The 17,130-nt window shown below is 39.9% G+C and overlaps 2 protein-coding genes across 2 annotated transcripts in view; both read left to right on the top strand.

The window, feature by feature from the left end:
• Nucleotides 1-4,991: 4,991 nt before the first annotated feature.
• tmed10 (transmembrane p24 trafficking protein 10) lies at nucleotides 4,992-11,673 on the top strand. Its single transcript, XM_010735239.3, has 5 exons — nucleotides 4,992-5,260; nucleotides 7,923-8,043; nucleotides 8,142-8,215; nucleotides 9,954-10,080; nucleotides 10,245-11,673. The coding sequence occupies exons 1-5, from the start codon at nucleotides 5,084-5,086 to the stop codon at nucleotides 10,364-10,366; spliced, it is 621 nt and encodes a 206-aa protein (XP_010733541.1). The 5' UTR covers nucleotides 4,992-5,083; the 3' UTR covers nucleotides 10,367-11,673.
• Nucleotides 11,674-14,509: 2,836 nt separating this feature from the next.
• eif2b2 (eukaryotic translation initiation factor 2B, subunit 2 beta) overlaps nucleotides 14,510-17,130 on the top strand; it is a 15,130-nt gene continuing 12,509 nt past the window's right edge. The window contains exon 1 of the mRNA XM_027284562.1: nucleotides 14,510-14,681. Coding sequence (XP_027140363.1) covers nucleotides 14,510-14,681 — 172 coding nt within the window. The remainder of the gene's footprint in view (nucleotides 14,682-17,130) is intronic.

Below are 17,130 nucleotides of genomic sequence, written 5' to 3'. Positions count from 1 at the left end.
TCCAGTCTATGTATAGTTAAAGCTGGGAGTTACATGTCTGGCTCTGTATACACTAAAACAACCCTGTGCTTTCCATCTTCAAAGCTGAAATTATATTTATTAGAACATTCAGAAGGCCAGAAATGGTGATTGATTATCAGTTTGTCATCAAACCTTTCCCACCACTCCCTTCAACTGGTCCAGTGTTTCACCTCACTTGCTCGTAAATATTTCGCCACGCATAGGATCATCAGATGTCGGATTGCTTAATGGCTTTACACAGGAAATACGTGGTGCGTGTGTGAGTGTGTGTGTGCACGTAAGGAGGGACAAGCCTAAGTGGAAGACTACTATCGCACAATAAGTACAACTGACGTTTGAGTCTGCGGACACACCCTTTTTTGTGTAACACTGGCCAAAGATATTAGCAATTGCTTACTCTGCTTCCTGAATGGATACAGGCCTCCTCTGAAGTGCAACCTGAAATATATGATGCAGTTTAAAGAGCCAATGCTACTTCCTTGCTTCCTTGGCCTCTTGTTTTGTTGGCACTGCACTGTTGTATAACAGCTGAATTCTGAGTACCTATCTGTTTTCCTTTTGCACTTTAGAGCCTCTTTTCCTCAATAAAGCCTCTGTGTGCGACCATGCAGTGCCTAATAACTCTGTCTATTAATACCTCTTTGCCGGCCCCTGGGAGATGGGGTAGCAGCAGAAATAGCAGGTGCCTATTGCTTCTTTTAACATCAGCATCAACAGCAGTAAAATTAGACCACTATGACGCCAACCTGCGTCGGTGCTGCAACCCAGGGGAGGAACCAGGCAGCGTACGCCTGATAGAAAGAGAAGAGGAGGAGGAGGGGGGGAGTAAGAGCGATGCGAGGATGAGGAAAGGAGAAAATGATGAGTGTATGAGAATAGCAGGGAGGGAGACAGACAGAGATCCCTGCCTGGGTGTAATTGTGAGCACAGTGATGATGAAACAGTCGCCTCCATGCCACGACGACAAGAACTCAGCTCCATATTCACAGAAACCCATCCCCTGATACCTTTTTCTTCTTGTCAAGGGAGGATATGAAACCATAAATACTTCAGTGTCTTTCCCCCTGTGGCCCCAGTCTAAGTGACAGAGTGATAGTTACTCAGTGGTGCATTTAGAAATCCTTCTTTTACTGAAGCAAAATGGCATCCGTTCATATCATATTTGTTTTACATCATCATCATCAGGGTGAGTCCTTTTTGACACAGTTCAGAACCTCCATAATATTATGACCCACAGACATGTGGGAGTGTATGACAAATCACATTTACTGTATGTTTAAACTCAGTCTGGATTTTACTGACTTATCTGAGCCTGCTTTGTGTTTTCCAGAGGTGATAACAAGCACAAATCAGAAAACAGTGCTTACTTAAGGGTGTGTAGACACCTGCGTCAGCATGCATGTTCATTTATGGAAGTAATTTAGTAGAACTTTCATAATACAGTACAATGCTGGACCAGTGCCCAGATGTGATAAAAAGGTTAGTCAATCAATTGTAAGATTATTGGAATGGTTTTCCAAGTAACCTAGGCTGCACCTAAGTCTGAGAAATGTTTGATCCACATTGAATCTAAGTTTAAAATATTAACAAAGTCAGATTTAATGAGCAGGCGTGATGTTCACATTTAATTAAAACATGTACAAAAATATAGATTAGTCACACGTATATGATTATAAAATATTGTCGATTTCATTTCTGGACCCAAAAAGCTCTGTAGCACAGAGGAGTGTGTGTGACATGCTATTCTTAGAGGTTATTTGACGCACTAAGCTACAATACTGGAGGGATTTCTATATCCAATAATTACTGTTCACTTAGTGCCAGACTCCCCACACAGCAGCGTGTCCTCGTCTCGTCTCGTGGGCTCAGTAACAAGGATGTTTCCCTGGAAACTGGACAGCTCTATCATTTGTAATTGGGTAATCCCTGAGCTGCTGACAGAAAAATAATAGCATTTGGGATTTTTTAAACTACCCCTGCAAAACACTGAGCATGATATGTCTGTTCTGGAACACATATTTACGCCTGGGTTGATTATTATGCAGTTATGGTGATATATTAAAGATAATTTTGAATAGAAATCAAGGAGCTAATTGTGAACAGAAGACTAGCAGAGAGAAGAAGAGGAAAATAGATGAACTGCAATCAATCAATCAATCAATCAATCAATCAATCAATCAATCACTGCTCATTCAGCTAAAGCATGGACAAGATAATTAGGAGCCACACATATATTCTCATTTCAGAGACCAACTTGGACTTCTTCCATCTTATGTTGAGCGCCATACCAGAGCAACAAACAAACAAAAACAGCTCGCCCTTCTATCCCTGACTGGTGTCAGTATTTGTCTAGATTTAATGCCACAAACTTCAGATTTCTTTTTTTATTCTGTAAAATAAATAAAAGCCCTCATCTTTTTCCCGTGGTTTTTAACTACTTTGAACCTGCCACTATCATTATTAATCTCAGGAATAAGGCCTTTTTGACCCACTAGGTGGCCCCATGTTGTAAATATACTGCACTAAGAGATTCTCAAAAACAGAAATTCTGCTTGTCTCAAATGAGTCTTGTATGAAATAGTGCAAACACCTGTAACCCACAACAAGCTGCAAACTCAAAACTAAACTCAAAGGTCCATTTAGCTTTTAGAGTTTTCAACCGCCTCTTACTGTATTCTTCAGAAAATCATCATATGTACAACTCTTATTTTCATCCTGCTTTGTTTGGTTTTGCTTGTAAGTATCCTGTTTGTTAGTGTCTGTCAAAGCACTTTGTTAACTCTTTTTTTTAAAGGTGCTACAAAAATAAAGGTATCATTATTATTATTACTGTATGTACATGTGAGGATGGGGATGGATCATAACCCCTCTCTGGTGTTGGATGTAAACATCCTCCTTGATCTTGCTCTGGTCATCCATTAGCTCCGTTAATTTGGAGCCTTTTACCTGTCAGTGCTCACTCCCTTGTCCAAGGGATCTTGCCATTGCACTGATGTAGCGTTCTCCCACAGATGTTGCATGTGTGGTGTGCTCCACTTCAGTTTTCCTCTGGGTCTTTACAGATATTTAACAGGCATGTTATGAAGTCCCACTTGGATGCTTCTGGTGGTCCCTCTTGAGTTAGCAGTGTTTGTCCTGGTGGGATTCCCATCATCCTAGACCTGCTGCACCTTCCTTCAGCTATCTGACTCTCTGTGTAGGAGGGTCCTCATAACTGATCTCTGATTTGTAGGACCACTTATTTTTAAGAGACATCTTGTGACACCCAAGCCCGCTCTATTTGTTGATGAAGGCAGTGAGACGTGGTTGAAAGCTGTATATCCAGGCTTAACCCTAGAACACTAACGTTAAAATTAGTAACACCATCACTAACGTCGGGTATATTTTACCTGATATAATAGCCTGGAAAAAATACAGTTTTCATCAATTTATGTAAAAGCACAACACTGTATGCCAAATTGTAGTACTCTTCTTTAAATTCCCAATATACAATATCACATGAAATAAAATAAAAAGGGTACCATAGGGGACCCTTTAAAAAGGCAGCAAAATTATTGAAAAAAATCAGGTAATCCTTAACGAGAAATTTCCTGACAAAAAAAATAATGGAGCTGGGAACTTGTTCTTTAGTCCACCAATCCACCCATTCCTGGGACATGTGATCCTTGTCTGGTGAAGGCACAGACTTTCTGCATCAGATTGTAGATAGACAAAAAATGGCACTCCCTATCACTAACGTGGGGTGAAAATCACCCAAATGCATACCTCTTGAAAAAAACATAGATGGGAGGAGGGAAACAAACATACCATTAATAAAGCTACCCAAGGACCCATGCAACTCAGACAGCAGCAACACAATGAAAATCACACAAGAATTGTGTGGGTGAAAATCACCCGACGTTAGTGTTCTAGGGTTAAACCCCCTCACTGTGACTATAAAGTGTGTTACGAGATTTTTTAAGGAAGAACCCTTAAATAAGGAGGACTGGATTTAGAGTATCAAAGTTTAAGTTGAATTTCTTATACAAGAAGGAGCTTTAACAGTGCAACACACAAGAGAGGTTACAGAGAAAAGGCTCCCTGAAGAGCCTTATCAGTTGGTTCTTATACATTTTTTAAATGGCCTCCCTCACTGATGAGTCTGCTCAATAATGAACATTATGTATCAAAATGACACTTCGCAGGCCTGTTTCTCATATGTCCTTGTCTCTCCTGTCCTTGAACTACTGCTATCTCTCCCTGCCACCCACAGCAAAACACACAAGACATGCAAAAAAACAGGAAACACACATTGTATGATCAAAACATCTGAACCTCAGTAAACTCCTGATTTTTTTTTAAACAAAGTGTGTCTCTAATCCAGTGGTTCTTAACCTGGGTTCGATTGAACCCTAGGGGTTCGGTGAGTCGGTCTCAAGGGTTCGGTGGAGCCTCCGCCTTGGAATTTTTTATACCATTTGTTACAACATATCTTTGTGAGCAATCGTTTTTTGAGGATGCTGGACATAAAAACTAAGAAAAGGAACAGACTTTGCTGTGAAAATGACATGAGACTGGCACTTGCCAAGGTGAAGCCACGCATATCTGAACTGGTCTCTCAAAGGCAACAGCAGAAGTCACACTGAGGTAAGTTGTTGTGAGTTCATGCACTGTGTTGGTTTTGTTATTTGAACAAGGTGATGTTAATGCACGGTTCATTTTGTGCACCAGTAAAAAAAATCATATTTTATTTTTTACTAAAGAAGGGTTCAGTGAATGAGCGTATGAAACTGGTGGGGTTCGGTACCTCCAACAAGGTTAAGAACCACTGCTCTAATCTTTCAGTGCAAAGACAACTTCCCACCAAACAGGTTCATCCGGCCATGCACACTCAAACACAAACGCACAGGTTGAACTCAGCATAGCCGCATGGAGGTAAAGTCCACAGATGGAGTTGTAGTTCGGCCTCCAGGGCAGCGGCGGCGCTGGAGGCCTGAGTGAAGCCGGCTGTGTGAGCTGGAACTCGGTGTTAAGCTGGTCGGCTGGCACGGGCTGGTTGGTCGGTTGGTTTGAGTTGGTAGCCATGGCTCGACTCGCTGCGCTACTGCTGTTACCGGTTCTCTTTGAATCCGTCTTTTCCATTTCTTTCTTTTTACCGGTCAACTCGAGAAAGTGTTTACGGGAGGAGATCCACAAAGACGTCCTGGTCACGGGAGAGTACGATATAGGCGAGCAGGCTAACACCAAAACGAACCTGAAGGTGAGCGCAGAGCTAGCGGCTAGCTGCTGCTAATGCAGCCAGCTTGAGTTGAGGCCGAAGCGGCTTCAGTTTATATCGAGGCACGCTGGGTGTTTAAATAAGAAATCCACAGCTTGAGTTAAAAAGATCTTGACTTTTTGAAGCTCGGGGCTTTTTATATCTGTGTCAACTGTTGTTAGCATCGTGGCTAACCTAGGCCTCAAAAGAAAAAAACTCGTCTTCCTGGTTTAGTTAGCTCACGGCTAACTAACGTCAGTGCTAATATTCTGCGTTTTTGACACAAATTATTCCAAACATTTAATAAACACACAGCGTATCGACAGCTGTGGGTGTTTGTGTCACACTTACAGTGTGTTTACACTGCGTGTGGAGTGACACCGTGTGTGTCAGCGGCTCTGCTGCTGTTACACGTCAGTCTTACTGGCAGCCACAAGCTACATTAGCACATTAGCCATTTATATCACATGTCAACGACGTCTGGTTAATTAAGCTGGTTTGTACCTAAAGACTGCCTTTAATACACCACACACAGGCTTCTGTATGAGGTCCTAATAATAATAAATAATACATATCCTAATAATTATAGATGAAACAGTCTCCATGGTTTAACAGCTGTTCATCATGCCAGCTGTTAGACAGCTGTTTATTAATCTTTGTCAATGTGTCACATTAACTTTAATGCAGTCTGTTTGAGGCTGCATGTAACTGTTGTTTTTTATGACATAATTCATAATCCTATCATATATTTATATCCTATGCAAATGTTTATTTTTTGCTGCAAATGTTTCATCTGCACATTAAATTAATTTTAACATATGGATACTGTGTTTATATGTTAAATCTAATCTGTTTCTGTGGAAGATGCTGCCCACTGACATGTGAAAATGCAGAGACAGCTGTGTTGATTTAAGTTTAAGACTGCCTTCATGCATAATAAATAATATATATCCTAATAATAATAATAATTAATGAAACAGTCTCCATGTTCTAACAGCTGCCACATAAAAAAAAACAATGGAGAGTTTTGCTGCTATTAAACAGCTGTTTATCATTTAGATTAGATTTACTTTATTCATCCCACCACAGGGAAATGTACTTGTTACAGCAGCAGAGGAAAGTGAAGCTACACTACAGAATTAGAACAAAGTAGAAAAGGTAAAAAAAAAAAAAACCACAATAAACAGACAGAAATATCTATAACCTACACAATAAACACGAAAAACAATCAACCTTCAAACAGACAAGTACTGAGGATAAAAGTGGCATGATGTATAAAGAGTATTGTAATGTAAAGTGACCATAGTGTAAGAAATATTGCAAAGAATGTGACCATGATACAAGTAATAATATTATTGCAAGAGTAGTGACCATTACTGCATAAATGAAATAAAATAAAAAAAGAAAACTAACTTTAATGCAGTCTGTTTGGTGCTGCATGTAACTGTTGGGTTTTATGACATAATTCATAATCCTATCCTAAATTTAAATCCTATGCAGATGTTTAATTTTTGCTGCAAATGTTCCATCTGCACATTAAATTACATTCAGATTCATCTCATTTTGTATTATGCTATGAATTTGGATATTTATAATAAAGAGACAGACTTTACGAGGAGAAGATGGCGGTTTGCTCTTTCGCTCACTGACTCTGTGATTCTGTTTTCCAGGGTTTCAGTAGGAGAGAGTTGAGAGCAGTGAACCCCAACAAAATTCATTTGTTACTCCAGTTCCACACATTGAAACTCGTAACACATGCTGCTACTGGATGCTTGAATTTCCTTCGGGATTAATAAAGTATCTATCCATCCATCCATCTATCTGACAAACTAAACACTGGCCCTTCTCATGTTTCACATATTTCTCAGCCATTTCTTCACTCTATGAAGCAGAGAGTGAGGCAATAGGGTCGCAATCAGCAGATGCACTGCCAGATGCCGCTAAATCCTACACACTGCTCATTTAAATGTCCTGTTTTTATGTTTTAACGTCACCTTACCTTCAGTTTAAAATCAGCAAATCCTCACGTTTGAGATGCTCGAAGCAGAGAGAGAGTATTGAATAACGCTGAATAGATTAAGCCGGTGTTTCTCAAACCTCCAGAAAATCTTCAGCTATCCAGCATCATGGTTGTTTAAAAATACAGCAGCACAGGCACACTTTAATCAGCCAGGGTTATTTCACATAGGATTATTTATTGAATGGGACCAGTTCAAGAAAAGAAGAGTTCATTTGGTTGAAAAATCTTGATCCAAACCTCTTCCTGATATTCCTCATTTGGAGCCACGATTGTAGAGTTCTTGAATTGTTCATTTTACCTCTGTTTTACGTACATTACCTTTATATTTAGTCATTCATCTGATGCTTTTATCCAAAGTGACTTAGAAAATAGGAAACAATCAAGGTACAGTGCAACAAGGACATCTTATTGTATACTGTCACGCTGTCACATTTTAGATATTAAAATTTGACTTTTTTTATATTTTGATTTTTGATTTTATTTTTTAATGAATCTTTGTCTCTTTTTATATTTCTGAGATTCCTCTACGTACCACTAGAGAGAGGCCATCAGTGATACTCGTACCACAGTTTGAGAACCAGCGGATTAAGCAATTCAGCAATACAGTTACTCATTCATTCATTGTTTCCTTTTTATATTTTATAGATCACAGATTCCTCCATTCACACTCTTTACTCCAAGGAAGATGCAATGAAAGGAAAGTTTGCATTCACCACAGAGGACTATGACATGTTTGAGGTGTGCTTCGAGAGCAAGTCACCCATGGGTAAGTGTGTTAACAACCCCCCCATCTGGCTCCTTTACATGCAATATAAGTCGGTTAGTAACATATGATGCTAAAGTCTCCCCTCCTTTTTTTATCAGGGTCTGGAAGAGTGCCTGACCAGTTGGTCAATCTGGTCATGAAACACGGTGTGGAGGCCAAAAACTATGAAGAGGTAAGTGTTGGGAGACCGAACTGTCTGCTTACTTTTGTTGAATGATACAAAAGACGAAGGAAGTGTGTCTGTAGCTTGTAGATTAGGTCAGTGGATGTGGGTCACATCTTCATGGGTCATGTGGCTTTCACTATATTTTATATTATTCACTGTTCTTGTTTAAAAAACAAACAAACTACAAAGTCACGTGTTTCAGACTGACCTGCTTGGTTAAATTTGTAAGTACAAGAAAGAAAGTGAGACACATTCGAAGAATCTCATCCAGTATTGTGCGATGACGATAAAAGAAAGATAATAAAAAAGCTAAATCTTCTTTGTCTGTTGGCAGGCGATAGCTGATATGTTATGAGAATGCATTTACAATGCATCCCGCCTCTTTGTCTCTGCATGCTGTTGTTACCGGAGCCCGCTCAGACATGATTGGTCAATACTACAGGGACTACAAATAGAAACTCGAACACTTCTGATGCCAAAGACTTGATCTTTCTGTATTCATGTGCAGAAACTGTTTAGAGATTTAAGAGATAGAGAAGACACATTCACTTTTTTTCCCCCCATGAAACTGTTGGACAACATTGTAATAAGCAGTTAATTAATCAAATTCAGTATAATAAATCCAGTTGGGCTGAGGAAACAAGAAGTAATGGCATCGGGGCAATCAGTGGAGGAGATTCTTTGACTCCACCTTATTCAGTATTTTGCTATATTAGGGACGCATCGTTTTGCATCATCACTTTCATCACTCAGTCTGAGGATGGATGCCACTTTGTACTGTGGCTGCTTTCAGACGAAGCTTTTAAAAATAAGTACAGAAGTGATGAAGCCCTGCGAGCTGAGAATCACCCCTCTTCCCACACATGCTGCACGAACATGACGTTCTGCTCTGTGTGTAGGCGGATGTTCAGGGAGAGCTCAAGTGGGCATGCCTGTCCGTGGGCAGGAGGGTGCCGCTGGAATTACATGTGTTCACCTACGTAGATGGGTGTTACTTAGAACAAATTTGCATGCCGTTGGGTGGATGGTATATCTTTTGTTAAAGACGCTGGGGAGTTCCTGTGTGTTGCACAATGTTTCGCTATGTGTACATGGCAGATTCAAGCTGCACTGGGCAGTGTTTCTTTGTTCTTTGCGGTTTGGATGGCACTTGTATGTCGGGCAAACGTTCAAGTCTGTGGCTTGCTGCACGATTTAAGGATACGGTTGCTCAGTTTTTGTCCATCTAGACTTTAATAATCGACCCTGCACAGACCAGCTAAGAGCACCTGCATTGTTGAGACTGCAGCTATAGTTCATCGTAAGACAACAAATAGCCTGTTACATATACTAAAAGAAAGGAAGTATCCTCCACCACAACACGAGGGGAAAGTGGTTGTCATAATAATCAGGCATTCACTAAGGCAGTTTTACATTTGTACACGTCACACATTCAAATCACATAATCCTGTGGTTGGTCCGTTTTGCTTTCACAACAAACCAACCACACCAGAGTTTGAAAGATCAGGACACACCCTCCTCAGGCAGTGCAGCTGTTCAGTTCACACCAAGAGTTCACATGGCAGCTTTCTCGTAAGCCTAACTCAACACGCTGAGTCGCCTTAACACCATTTGTTTAAACGCTCTGTACTGCAGCCCGAGGGTGACACCTGCTGGACAAAGTATATAACAATCATGCATCTCAAGCAGCACTTTTCTGTGTTATTTTGTTTTTTTCATAGTAGCTTCTTTTTTGTCCCTCCAGATTGCCAAGGTGGAGAAGCTGAAGCCCCTCGAGGTCGAGCTGAGGCGACTGGAGGACCTGTCGGAGTCCATCGTCAACGACTTTGCTTACATGAAGAAGAGGGAGGAGGAGATGAGGGACACCAATGGTGAGAACAACAACAACGCAATCAGTCATTTGGTGCCAGAGCACGATAAAAAATGAGCATAGGTGGTTCACAGTTGCCAACTCTCTCAGTGAAAAGTTAAAATAAAAGTTTCTCGTTGATGGTATGAACAAAACGCCACTAAATACTTTTTTTTCCCTCTCCAGAGTCCACCAACACACGCGTGCTGTACTTCAGCATATTCTCCATGTGCTGTCTCATTGGGCTGGCTACATGGCAGGTCTTCTACCTGCGGCGCTTCTTCAAGGCAAAGAAGCTGATCGAGTAGAGCGGCTGCAAAGTCAGCCATCAACACATCCCAACATCCACCCTCTTTGGACTAGCTTCAGCAAACAACAGCAAGTGGGGTTGAGGGGTTCAAATTCTAGTTTTCACAGCTGTAAGAGAAAGAGAGTACCAAGGTCGTCCTCTGGAAAAAAAAAAAAAAAGATTCACCTGCTTATTTAGTGTTTTGAAACATGAAAAGCGCTGTAGGGAGAAATGCACTGTGAGACATGGGAGGCGTATGACGTTATGTACGTCCATCTCCATGGTACTTCACGTTTCTGTCTGCACTGTTTTTGAATGTTGCAGTTTACTTAATAAGAACTTGTTCCTTCAATCAGTTGAACAGTGATGTTTGATTTCGAGCTCGGTTTGGATGGATGTGCCATGAGCGAATGTCTTTTTGCCCTTCTGTTGGTGTACACATTATTTGCCATGCCAAGCAAACTAGATCCTTGGTGCCCTTTTTATCAAGTGAAGGCTATTTGAGAAGTGGTTTGTTTGTTCCTTTTTTGACGAGACAACCGGCAACCGCTTACACTTCTGTGTTATGTCACTTAATTTGCGTACATGTTTGGTAGCTAAATTTAACCGTGTCTTTAGTTTGTTTTTCATATTGTAAATGCTACTTAGTTGCTTCTACAGGTATATTTTTGGGGTGGGTTGTGAGTTGTCAGAATAATATTCTTAGTTATAAATTAGGTCACTTCTATGAGCTCTTGCACGTTCTAGTTTTGTTTTTTGGAACACCTGAACTTTGGTTTGTCACCAATCAGACGTAGCCAGAAACCAAAAAAAACCTTGTTGCAACATTATACTGTATGTACATGGCTATGAGTAATTTAACCACCTGACTTCTGTGATGCGATTCATATATACTTGTGCAAGTTTCTATGGATGTGCAGTGGATGGAAGTATTCACAGGAAAATGTAAAGTAGGCTATCCAAACCTTTTCTGACATTTCCTTTCCGTCATACGACTTTTTCCTCTGTACACACTGGTACATTTGACTCTCCTTTTGTAATTTTCAAAACACGACTTCCCCAATTACAGTACTCGCAGATCCATCCAGCGTGCTTCTTTTCCTTTTTAGAAATACTTAACGAGGCTTGGGTTACATGTGAATGTGGGTGGCTGCAAATATTTGGATTGTTTTTTTTGGCAGGGTTTAATTGAGGCATCTGTCATGGATACATTTTTAACAATGAACATGCGCGTAGAGCGCACTCAATGATTTTTATGTTGACTGATAAATTTTGTAAATTTGTGTTGGGCTTTTATTCAATAAAATATTGGATGGATTTACATTAGTTATAGTGTGGTCTAATGTGTACATCCAAAATGTGATGCAGACAGTTTATTGATCCCCCGAAAGGAAATTCTGGTGTTACAGTTACTGCAGGTACATGTATAACACCAAACAGGCCTACAACTTATACCAAGTATGAGGTAGATACGTTTTAAAGTGACTACAGTATTTTAAAAAATTTGGAAAATTTTATTTTTTCAAATTTTACGCTACATATCTTATTCACCCATTCACACACACATTCATATATTGAGGGTTCAATTTGGGGTTCAGTATCTTGCCCAAGGACTTCAACTTCAACATGCAGACTAGAGGAGCCAGGGGTCAAACCGCCGATCATCCGGGTAGTGGACGACCCGCTCCAACTCCTGAACCACAGTTAATATACAAAAGAAAATATACATGAACTCTGTACAGTAACTTTGTGCAAACAGAATGTGCATGAAGTGCAGGAATTATTTCCTGTAGCGGTTCTTTCTCCTGACTAAATATGCTTTACTAATGTACGGGGTCTGAAAGACTTTTTTACTTGAATACTGTAATATCACAGTACTGAGAAAATGGCAACCTCAGCTGAAGATTAAAGGTAAGGGACAACAAATATTCAAAATATTTACAATTTTCTAACATTTAAATCACTCAAACGCAGACGCTCTGCTGGTCACAGTAGTGACCAATGAAAATATAATCAGGCTGTAGATTTACTTTCTACATTTACATGATCTATTCCCTTCCTAGAGCTGTTGGTTGACTCTGCGAGTAGTTCTTATTGCTGCACTAACGTACACGTCACAATCTACCTTGATGTTTTCCCGTTTTTGTAAGTCGCTCTGGATAAAGGCGTCAGCTAAATGACTAAATTAAATTAAATGAAAGATCAACTTTTGCCTGATTTGGTGTCACTGGTCACACGATCACATCTGTTTATCTCCTTGGTGCACGTTAAAGACCGGATGGGATCATTACATTAATTTGATATCCATTTCATATCCAGGGCAACTTCCAGTAAGTGCATTCAAACGACACAGAAACAAGAGCTGGATGTCATCAAAAATTAAGCACATCCCTCCCAAACAGGAAACCTTTACAGTGCTGCAGTACATGAGCTCATTAAGGCTCTCCTAAGTCGTCAAAGCTCCACAACAGAAAGTTTTCATATGTTCTTTTCAAATAAAATCCATAATCTGAACAATACAGAGACGTGTTACCTATACTGTGTGTGCTTTCTCATTCATTTAAATTTAGATTTTTGTCGTCCTGGGTCAGCCCTCAGAGAATACTTGACACATTGCAATTATCACCCAGGCTGAAAATAAAATCCACTGTAAGTGACTATAAAGGAGAAACTGTCTACTTATCTTCTCAATGCACCAGCTGAAATCTTTGACAGACCATGAAGTGATTTGATTGAAGAAGTTTGATCACCAATGAGACTCACAGTTACATCACAGCTGCACAAGACTGTTTCATCAATACTACTAAATCCTACTGTATGATGAACTTACCTTCTGATCACAGACCCCAGAGCCTATTACAACATATTACAGTAAGTGTTCCACTAGACCTCAAACCTCTACTCAGACCTTGCACAACCAACCAAATGGATCAAGTCAGATGTTGTCCTGGGTTTAGAAAAGCAAGTACAGTAGATATGTATACTCCAAGGCTGCAAATTCACCCAGTAGATGATAAGTTAAGTTTGATTACTACATATTATCATACAGGTACAATTATGGCAGCGACAGGACTATACATCCAAACTGCTCATGGGAGGGTTTGAAATGTCACCAAGAGGAACTTTTTGAAACAAGAATAGAAAGAACATTTTTACAACAAACAGAGTGAGTCAAAGCAGTGGACTGTGGCCAATAAACAGATTGTCTGCCAGACTGAGATTTCCATCTTTAGAAACTATTCTATTCTACACACTGGACCTTCAAGTTAATTCTACTTTCTAAATTTAGAATTAAATTTTCAGGCGATTTCCAGGCAGCTAACGACAGGGGGGCAGGTTCTGAACGGGATACAGAATCTGTCATAACACCGTGTTTTTTTTTTTTTTGTAAAGATACCAGACAAATGAAAGTCACACCAACGCAATACTTTACGACGTTTTAACGACAGCTTATAAAAACTACAAAACTACAAATATAACCGTTACTTAAAAATTTTTTTTTTTTAACTTCATTGCAAAATACTAATATAAATAAGCATATTCAAATACAATTACAAAAGTTGTTGCTTTCAGAACTGAGCGTACCATTTCTTACATTCAAGAAGAACAGGGTATAAACAGAACAATATAAAGTAAAGCAATGGAAAGAAAGAAAGAAAAAATCTTATAGGGGATCAATCAAAAGTAAAAGTTGATAAACTGTCATACAGCAATAGGGCTTTCTTTGATTTCATAAGTTTTAAAGAATCAAAGGTGCAGAAACCTGGGGTATTTTTGAAAATTTACATTTGTGTAGAAAGTATTTGCCGAGTATAACCAAATTATTTGTTATATTCTAGTTTTCTGTTCTCCATTATGAAACCAAATGTCACATTATTGTAAGTCAGGGGTGGCACATCTATATTAATATAGGTTAACCAGTTTTTGGAGTCTTTCCAAAACAAAAGCACATTCATTGTAGTCCAAATTAAATATACAGCTAATAAAAACTACACCGTTACTTGTTACTAACCGAACTTGATGCAATACTCGGTCCACCAATCAAACGGGAGCGCAGTCACAGTCCCCCGGATGCAGTCCTGAAGTACTTCCCCTGTCAACACATCTTCATGGTAGAGACACTGAGTTAAACTCTGACAGCCAGCGGGTTTTTACAGCAGCTATGCCGGGCCCAGACAAAGAAACAGACCTGACGGAGAGGATTGAAGCGTTTCTGTCCGACCTGAAGCGTGGAGGGAGCGGGACGGGACCGCTGCGGGGCTCTGCGGAGACAGCCCGAGAAACGACAGCCCTGCTCCGCAGGATCACAGCCCAGGCTCGGTGGAACAGCGCCGGTGCGTCATGCTGAGCTTCACCGTAAATTTACACTTTGATTCAGACATTAAAGCGGATGTGAACTCTGTACAGTAACTTTGTGCAAACAGAATGTGCATGAAGTGCAGGAATTATTTCCTGTAGCGGTTCTTTCTCCTGACTAAATATGCTTTACTAATGTACGGGGTCTGAAAGACTTTTTTACTTGAATACTGTAATATCACAGTACTGAGAAAATGGCAACCTCAGCTGAAGATTAAAGGTAAGGGACAACAAATATTCAAAATATTTACAATTTTCTAACATTTAAATCACTCAAACGCAGACGCTCTGCTGGTCACAGTAGTGACCAATGAAAATATAATCAGGCTGTAGATTTACTTTCTACATTTACATGATCTATTCCCTTCCTAGAGCTGTTGGTTGACTCTGCGAGTAGTTCTTATTGCTGCACTAACGTACACGTCACAATCTACCTTGATGTTTTCCCGTTTTTGTAAGTCGCTCTGGATAAAGGCGTCAGCTAAATGACTAAATTAAATTAAATGAAAGATCAACTTTTGCCTGATTTGGTGTCACTGGTCACACGATCACATCTGTTTATCTCCTTGGTGCACGTTAAAGACCGGATGGGATCATTACATTAATTTGATATCCATTTCATATCCAGGGCAACTTCCAGTAAGTGCATTCAAACGACACAGAAACAAGAGCTGGATGTCATCAAAAATTAAGCACATCCCTCCCAAACAGGAAACCTTTACAGTGCTGCAGTACATGAGCTCATTAAGGCTCTCCTAAGTCGTCAAAGCTCCACAACAGAAAGTTTTCATATGTTCTTTTCAAATAAAATCCATAATCTGAACAATACAGAGACGTGTTACCTATACTGTGTGTGCTTTCTCATTCATTTAAATTTAGATTTTTGTCGTCCTGGGTCAGCCCTCAGAGAATACTTGACACATTGCAATTATCACCCAGGCTGAAAATAAAATCCACTGTAAGTGACTATAAAGGAGAAACTGTCTACTTATCTTCTCAATGCACCAGCTGAAATCTTTGACAGACCATGAAGTGATTTGATTGAAGAAGTTTGATCACCAATGAGACTCACAGTTACATCACAGCTGCACAAGACTGTTTCATCAATACTACTAAATCCTACTGTATGATGAACTTACCTTCTGATCACAGACCCCAGAGCCTATTACAACATATTACAGTAAGTGTTCCACTAGACCTCAAACCTCTACTCAGACCTTGCACAACCAACCAAATGGATCAAGTCAGATGTTGTCCTGGGTTTAGAAAAGCAAGTACAGTAGATATGTATACTCCAAGGCTGCAAATTCACCCAGTAGATGATAAGTTAAGTTTGATTACTACATATTATCATACAGGTACAATTATGGCAGCGACAGGACTATACATCCAAACTGCTCATGGGAGGGTTTGAAATGTCACCAAGAGGAACTTTTTGAAACGAAGAGAAAGAACATTTTTACAACAAACAGAGTGAGTCAAAGCAGTGGACTGTGGCCAATAAACAGATTGTCTGCCAGACCGAGATTTCCATCTTTAGAAACTATTCTATTCTACACACTGGACCTTCAAGTTAACGACAGGGGGCATATACTGAACGGGATACAGAATCTGTCATAACACTGTGTTTTTATTTTTGTAAAGATACCAGACAAATGAAAGTCACGCCAACTACAAAACTACAAATATCACTGTTACTTTTTAAAAAAAAACTTTATTGCAAAATACAATACAAATAAGCATATTCAAATACAATTACAAAAATTGTTGCTTTCAGAACTGAGCGTAGCTTTTCTTACATTCAAGAAGAACAGGGTATAAACAGAACAACAATATAAAGTAAAGCAATGGAAAGAAAGAAAGAAAGAAAGAAAGAAAGAAAGAAAGAAAGAAAGAAAGAAAGAAAGAAAGAAAAAAAATCTTATAGGGGATCAATCAAAAGTAAAAGTTGATAAACTGTCATACAGCAATAGGGCTTTCTTTGATTTTTATAAGATTTAAAGAATCAAAGGTGCAGAAACGTGGGGTATTTTTGAGAATTTACATTTGTGTAGAAAGTATAAGAAATTATTTATGTTATATTCTAGTTTTCTGTCCTCCATTATGAAACCAAATGTCACATTATTGTAAGTCAGGGGTGGCACATCTATATTATTATAGGTTAACCAGTTTTTGGACATCTCCTGATGAAAATGACAACGGATGGAACCAAGTTTCCCTTGCCCGGACGCGGGTCACCGGGGCCCCCCCCTGGAGCCAGGCCTGGGGGTGGGGCTCGTTGGCGAGCGCCTGGTGGTCGGGTCCTTACCCATGGGGCCCGGCCGGGCACAGCCCGAAAAGGCGACATGGGCCCCCCTTCCCATAGGCCCACCACCCATGGGAGGGGTCTCAGGGGGGAGAAGGTGCGAAGAGAGATGGGCGGCAGTC

Source organism: Larimichthys crocea, chromosome XI (assembly GCF_000972845.2).
Source record: "Larimichthys crocea isolate SSNF chromosome XI, L_crocea_2.0, whole genome shotgun sequence".
NCBI classification, from domain to species: domain Eukaryota; kingdom Metazoa; phylum Chordata; class Actinopteri; family Sciaenidae; genus Larimichthys; species Larimichthys crocea.
Note: the sequence above shows the minus strand (reverse complement) of the source record. Positions and strands in the feature narration are given on the sequence as shown.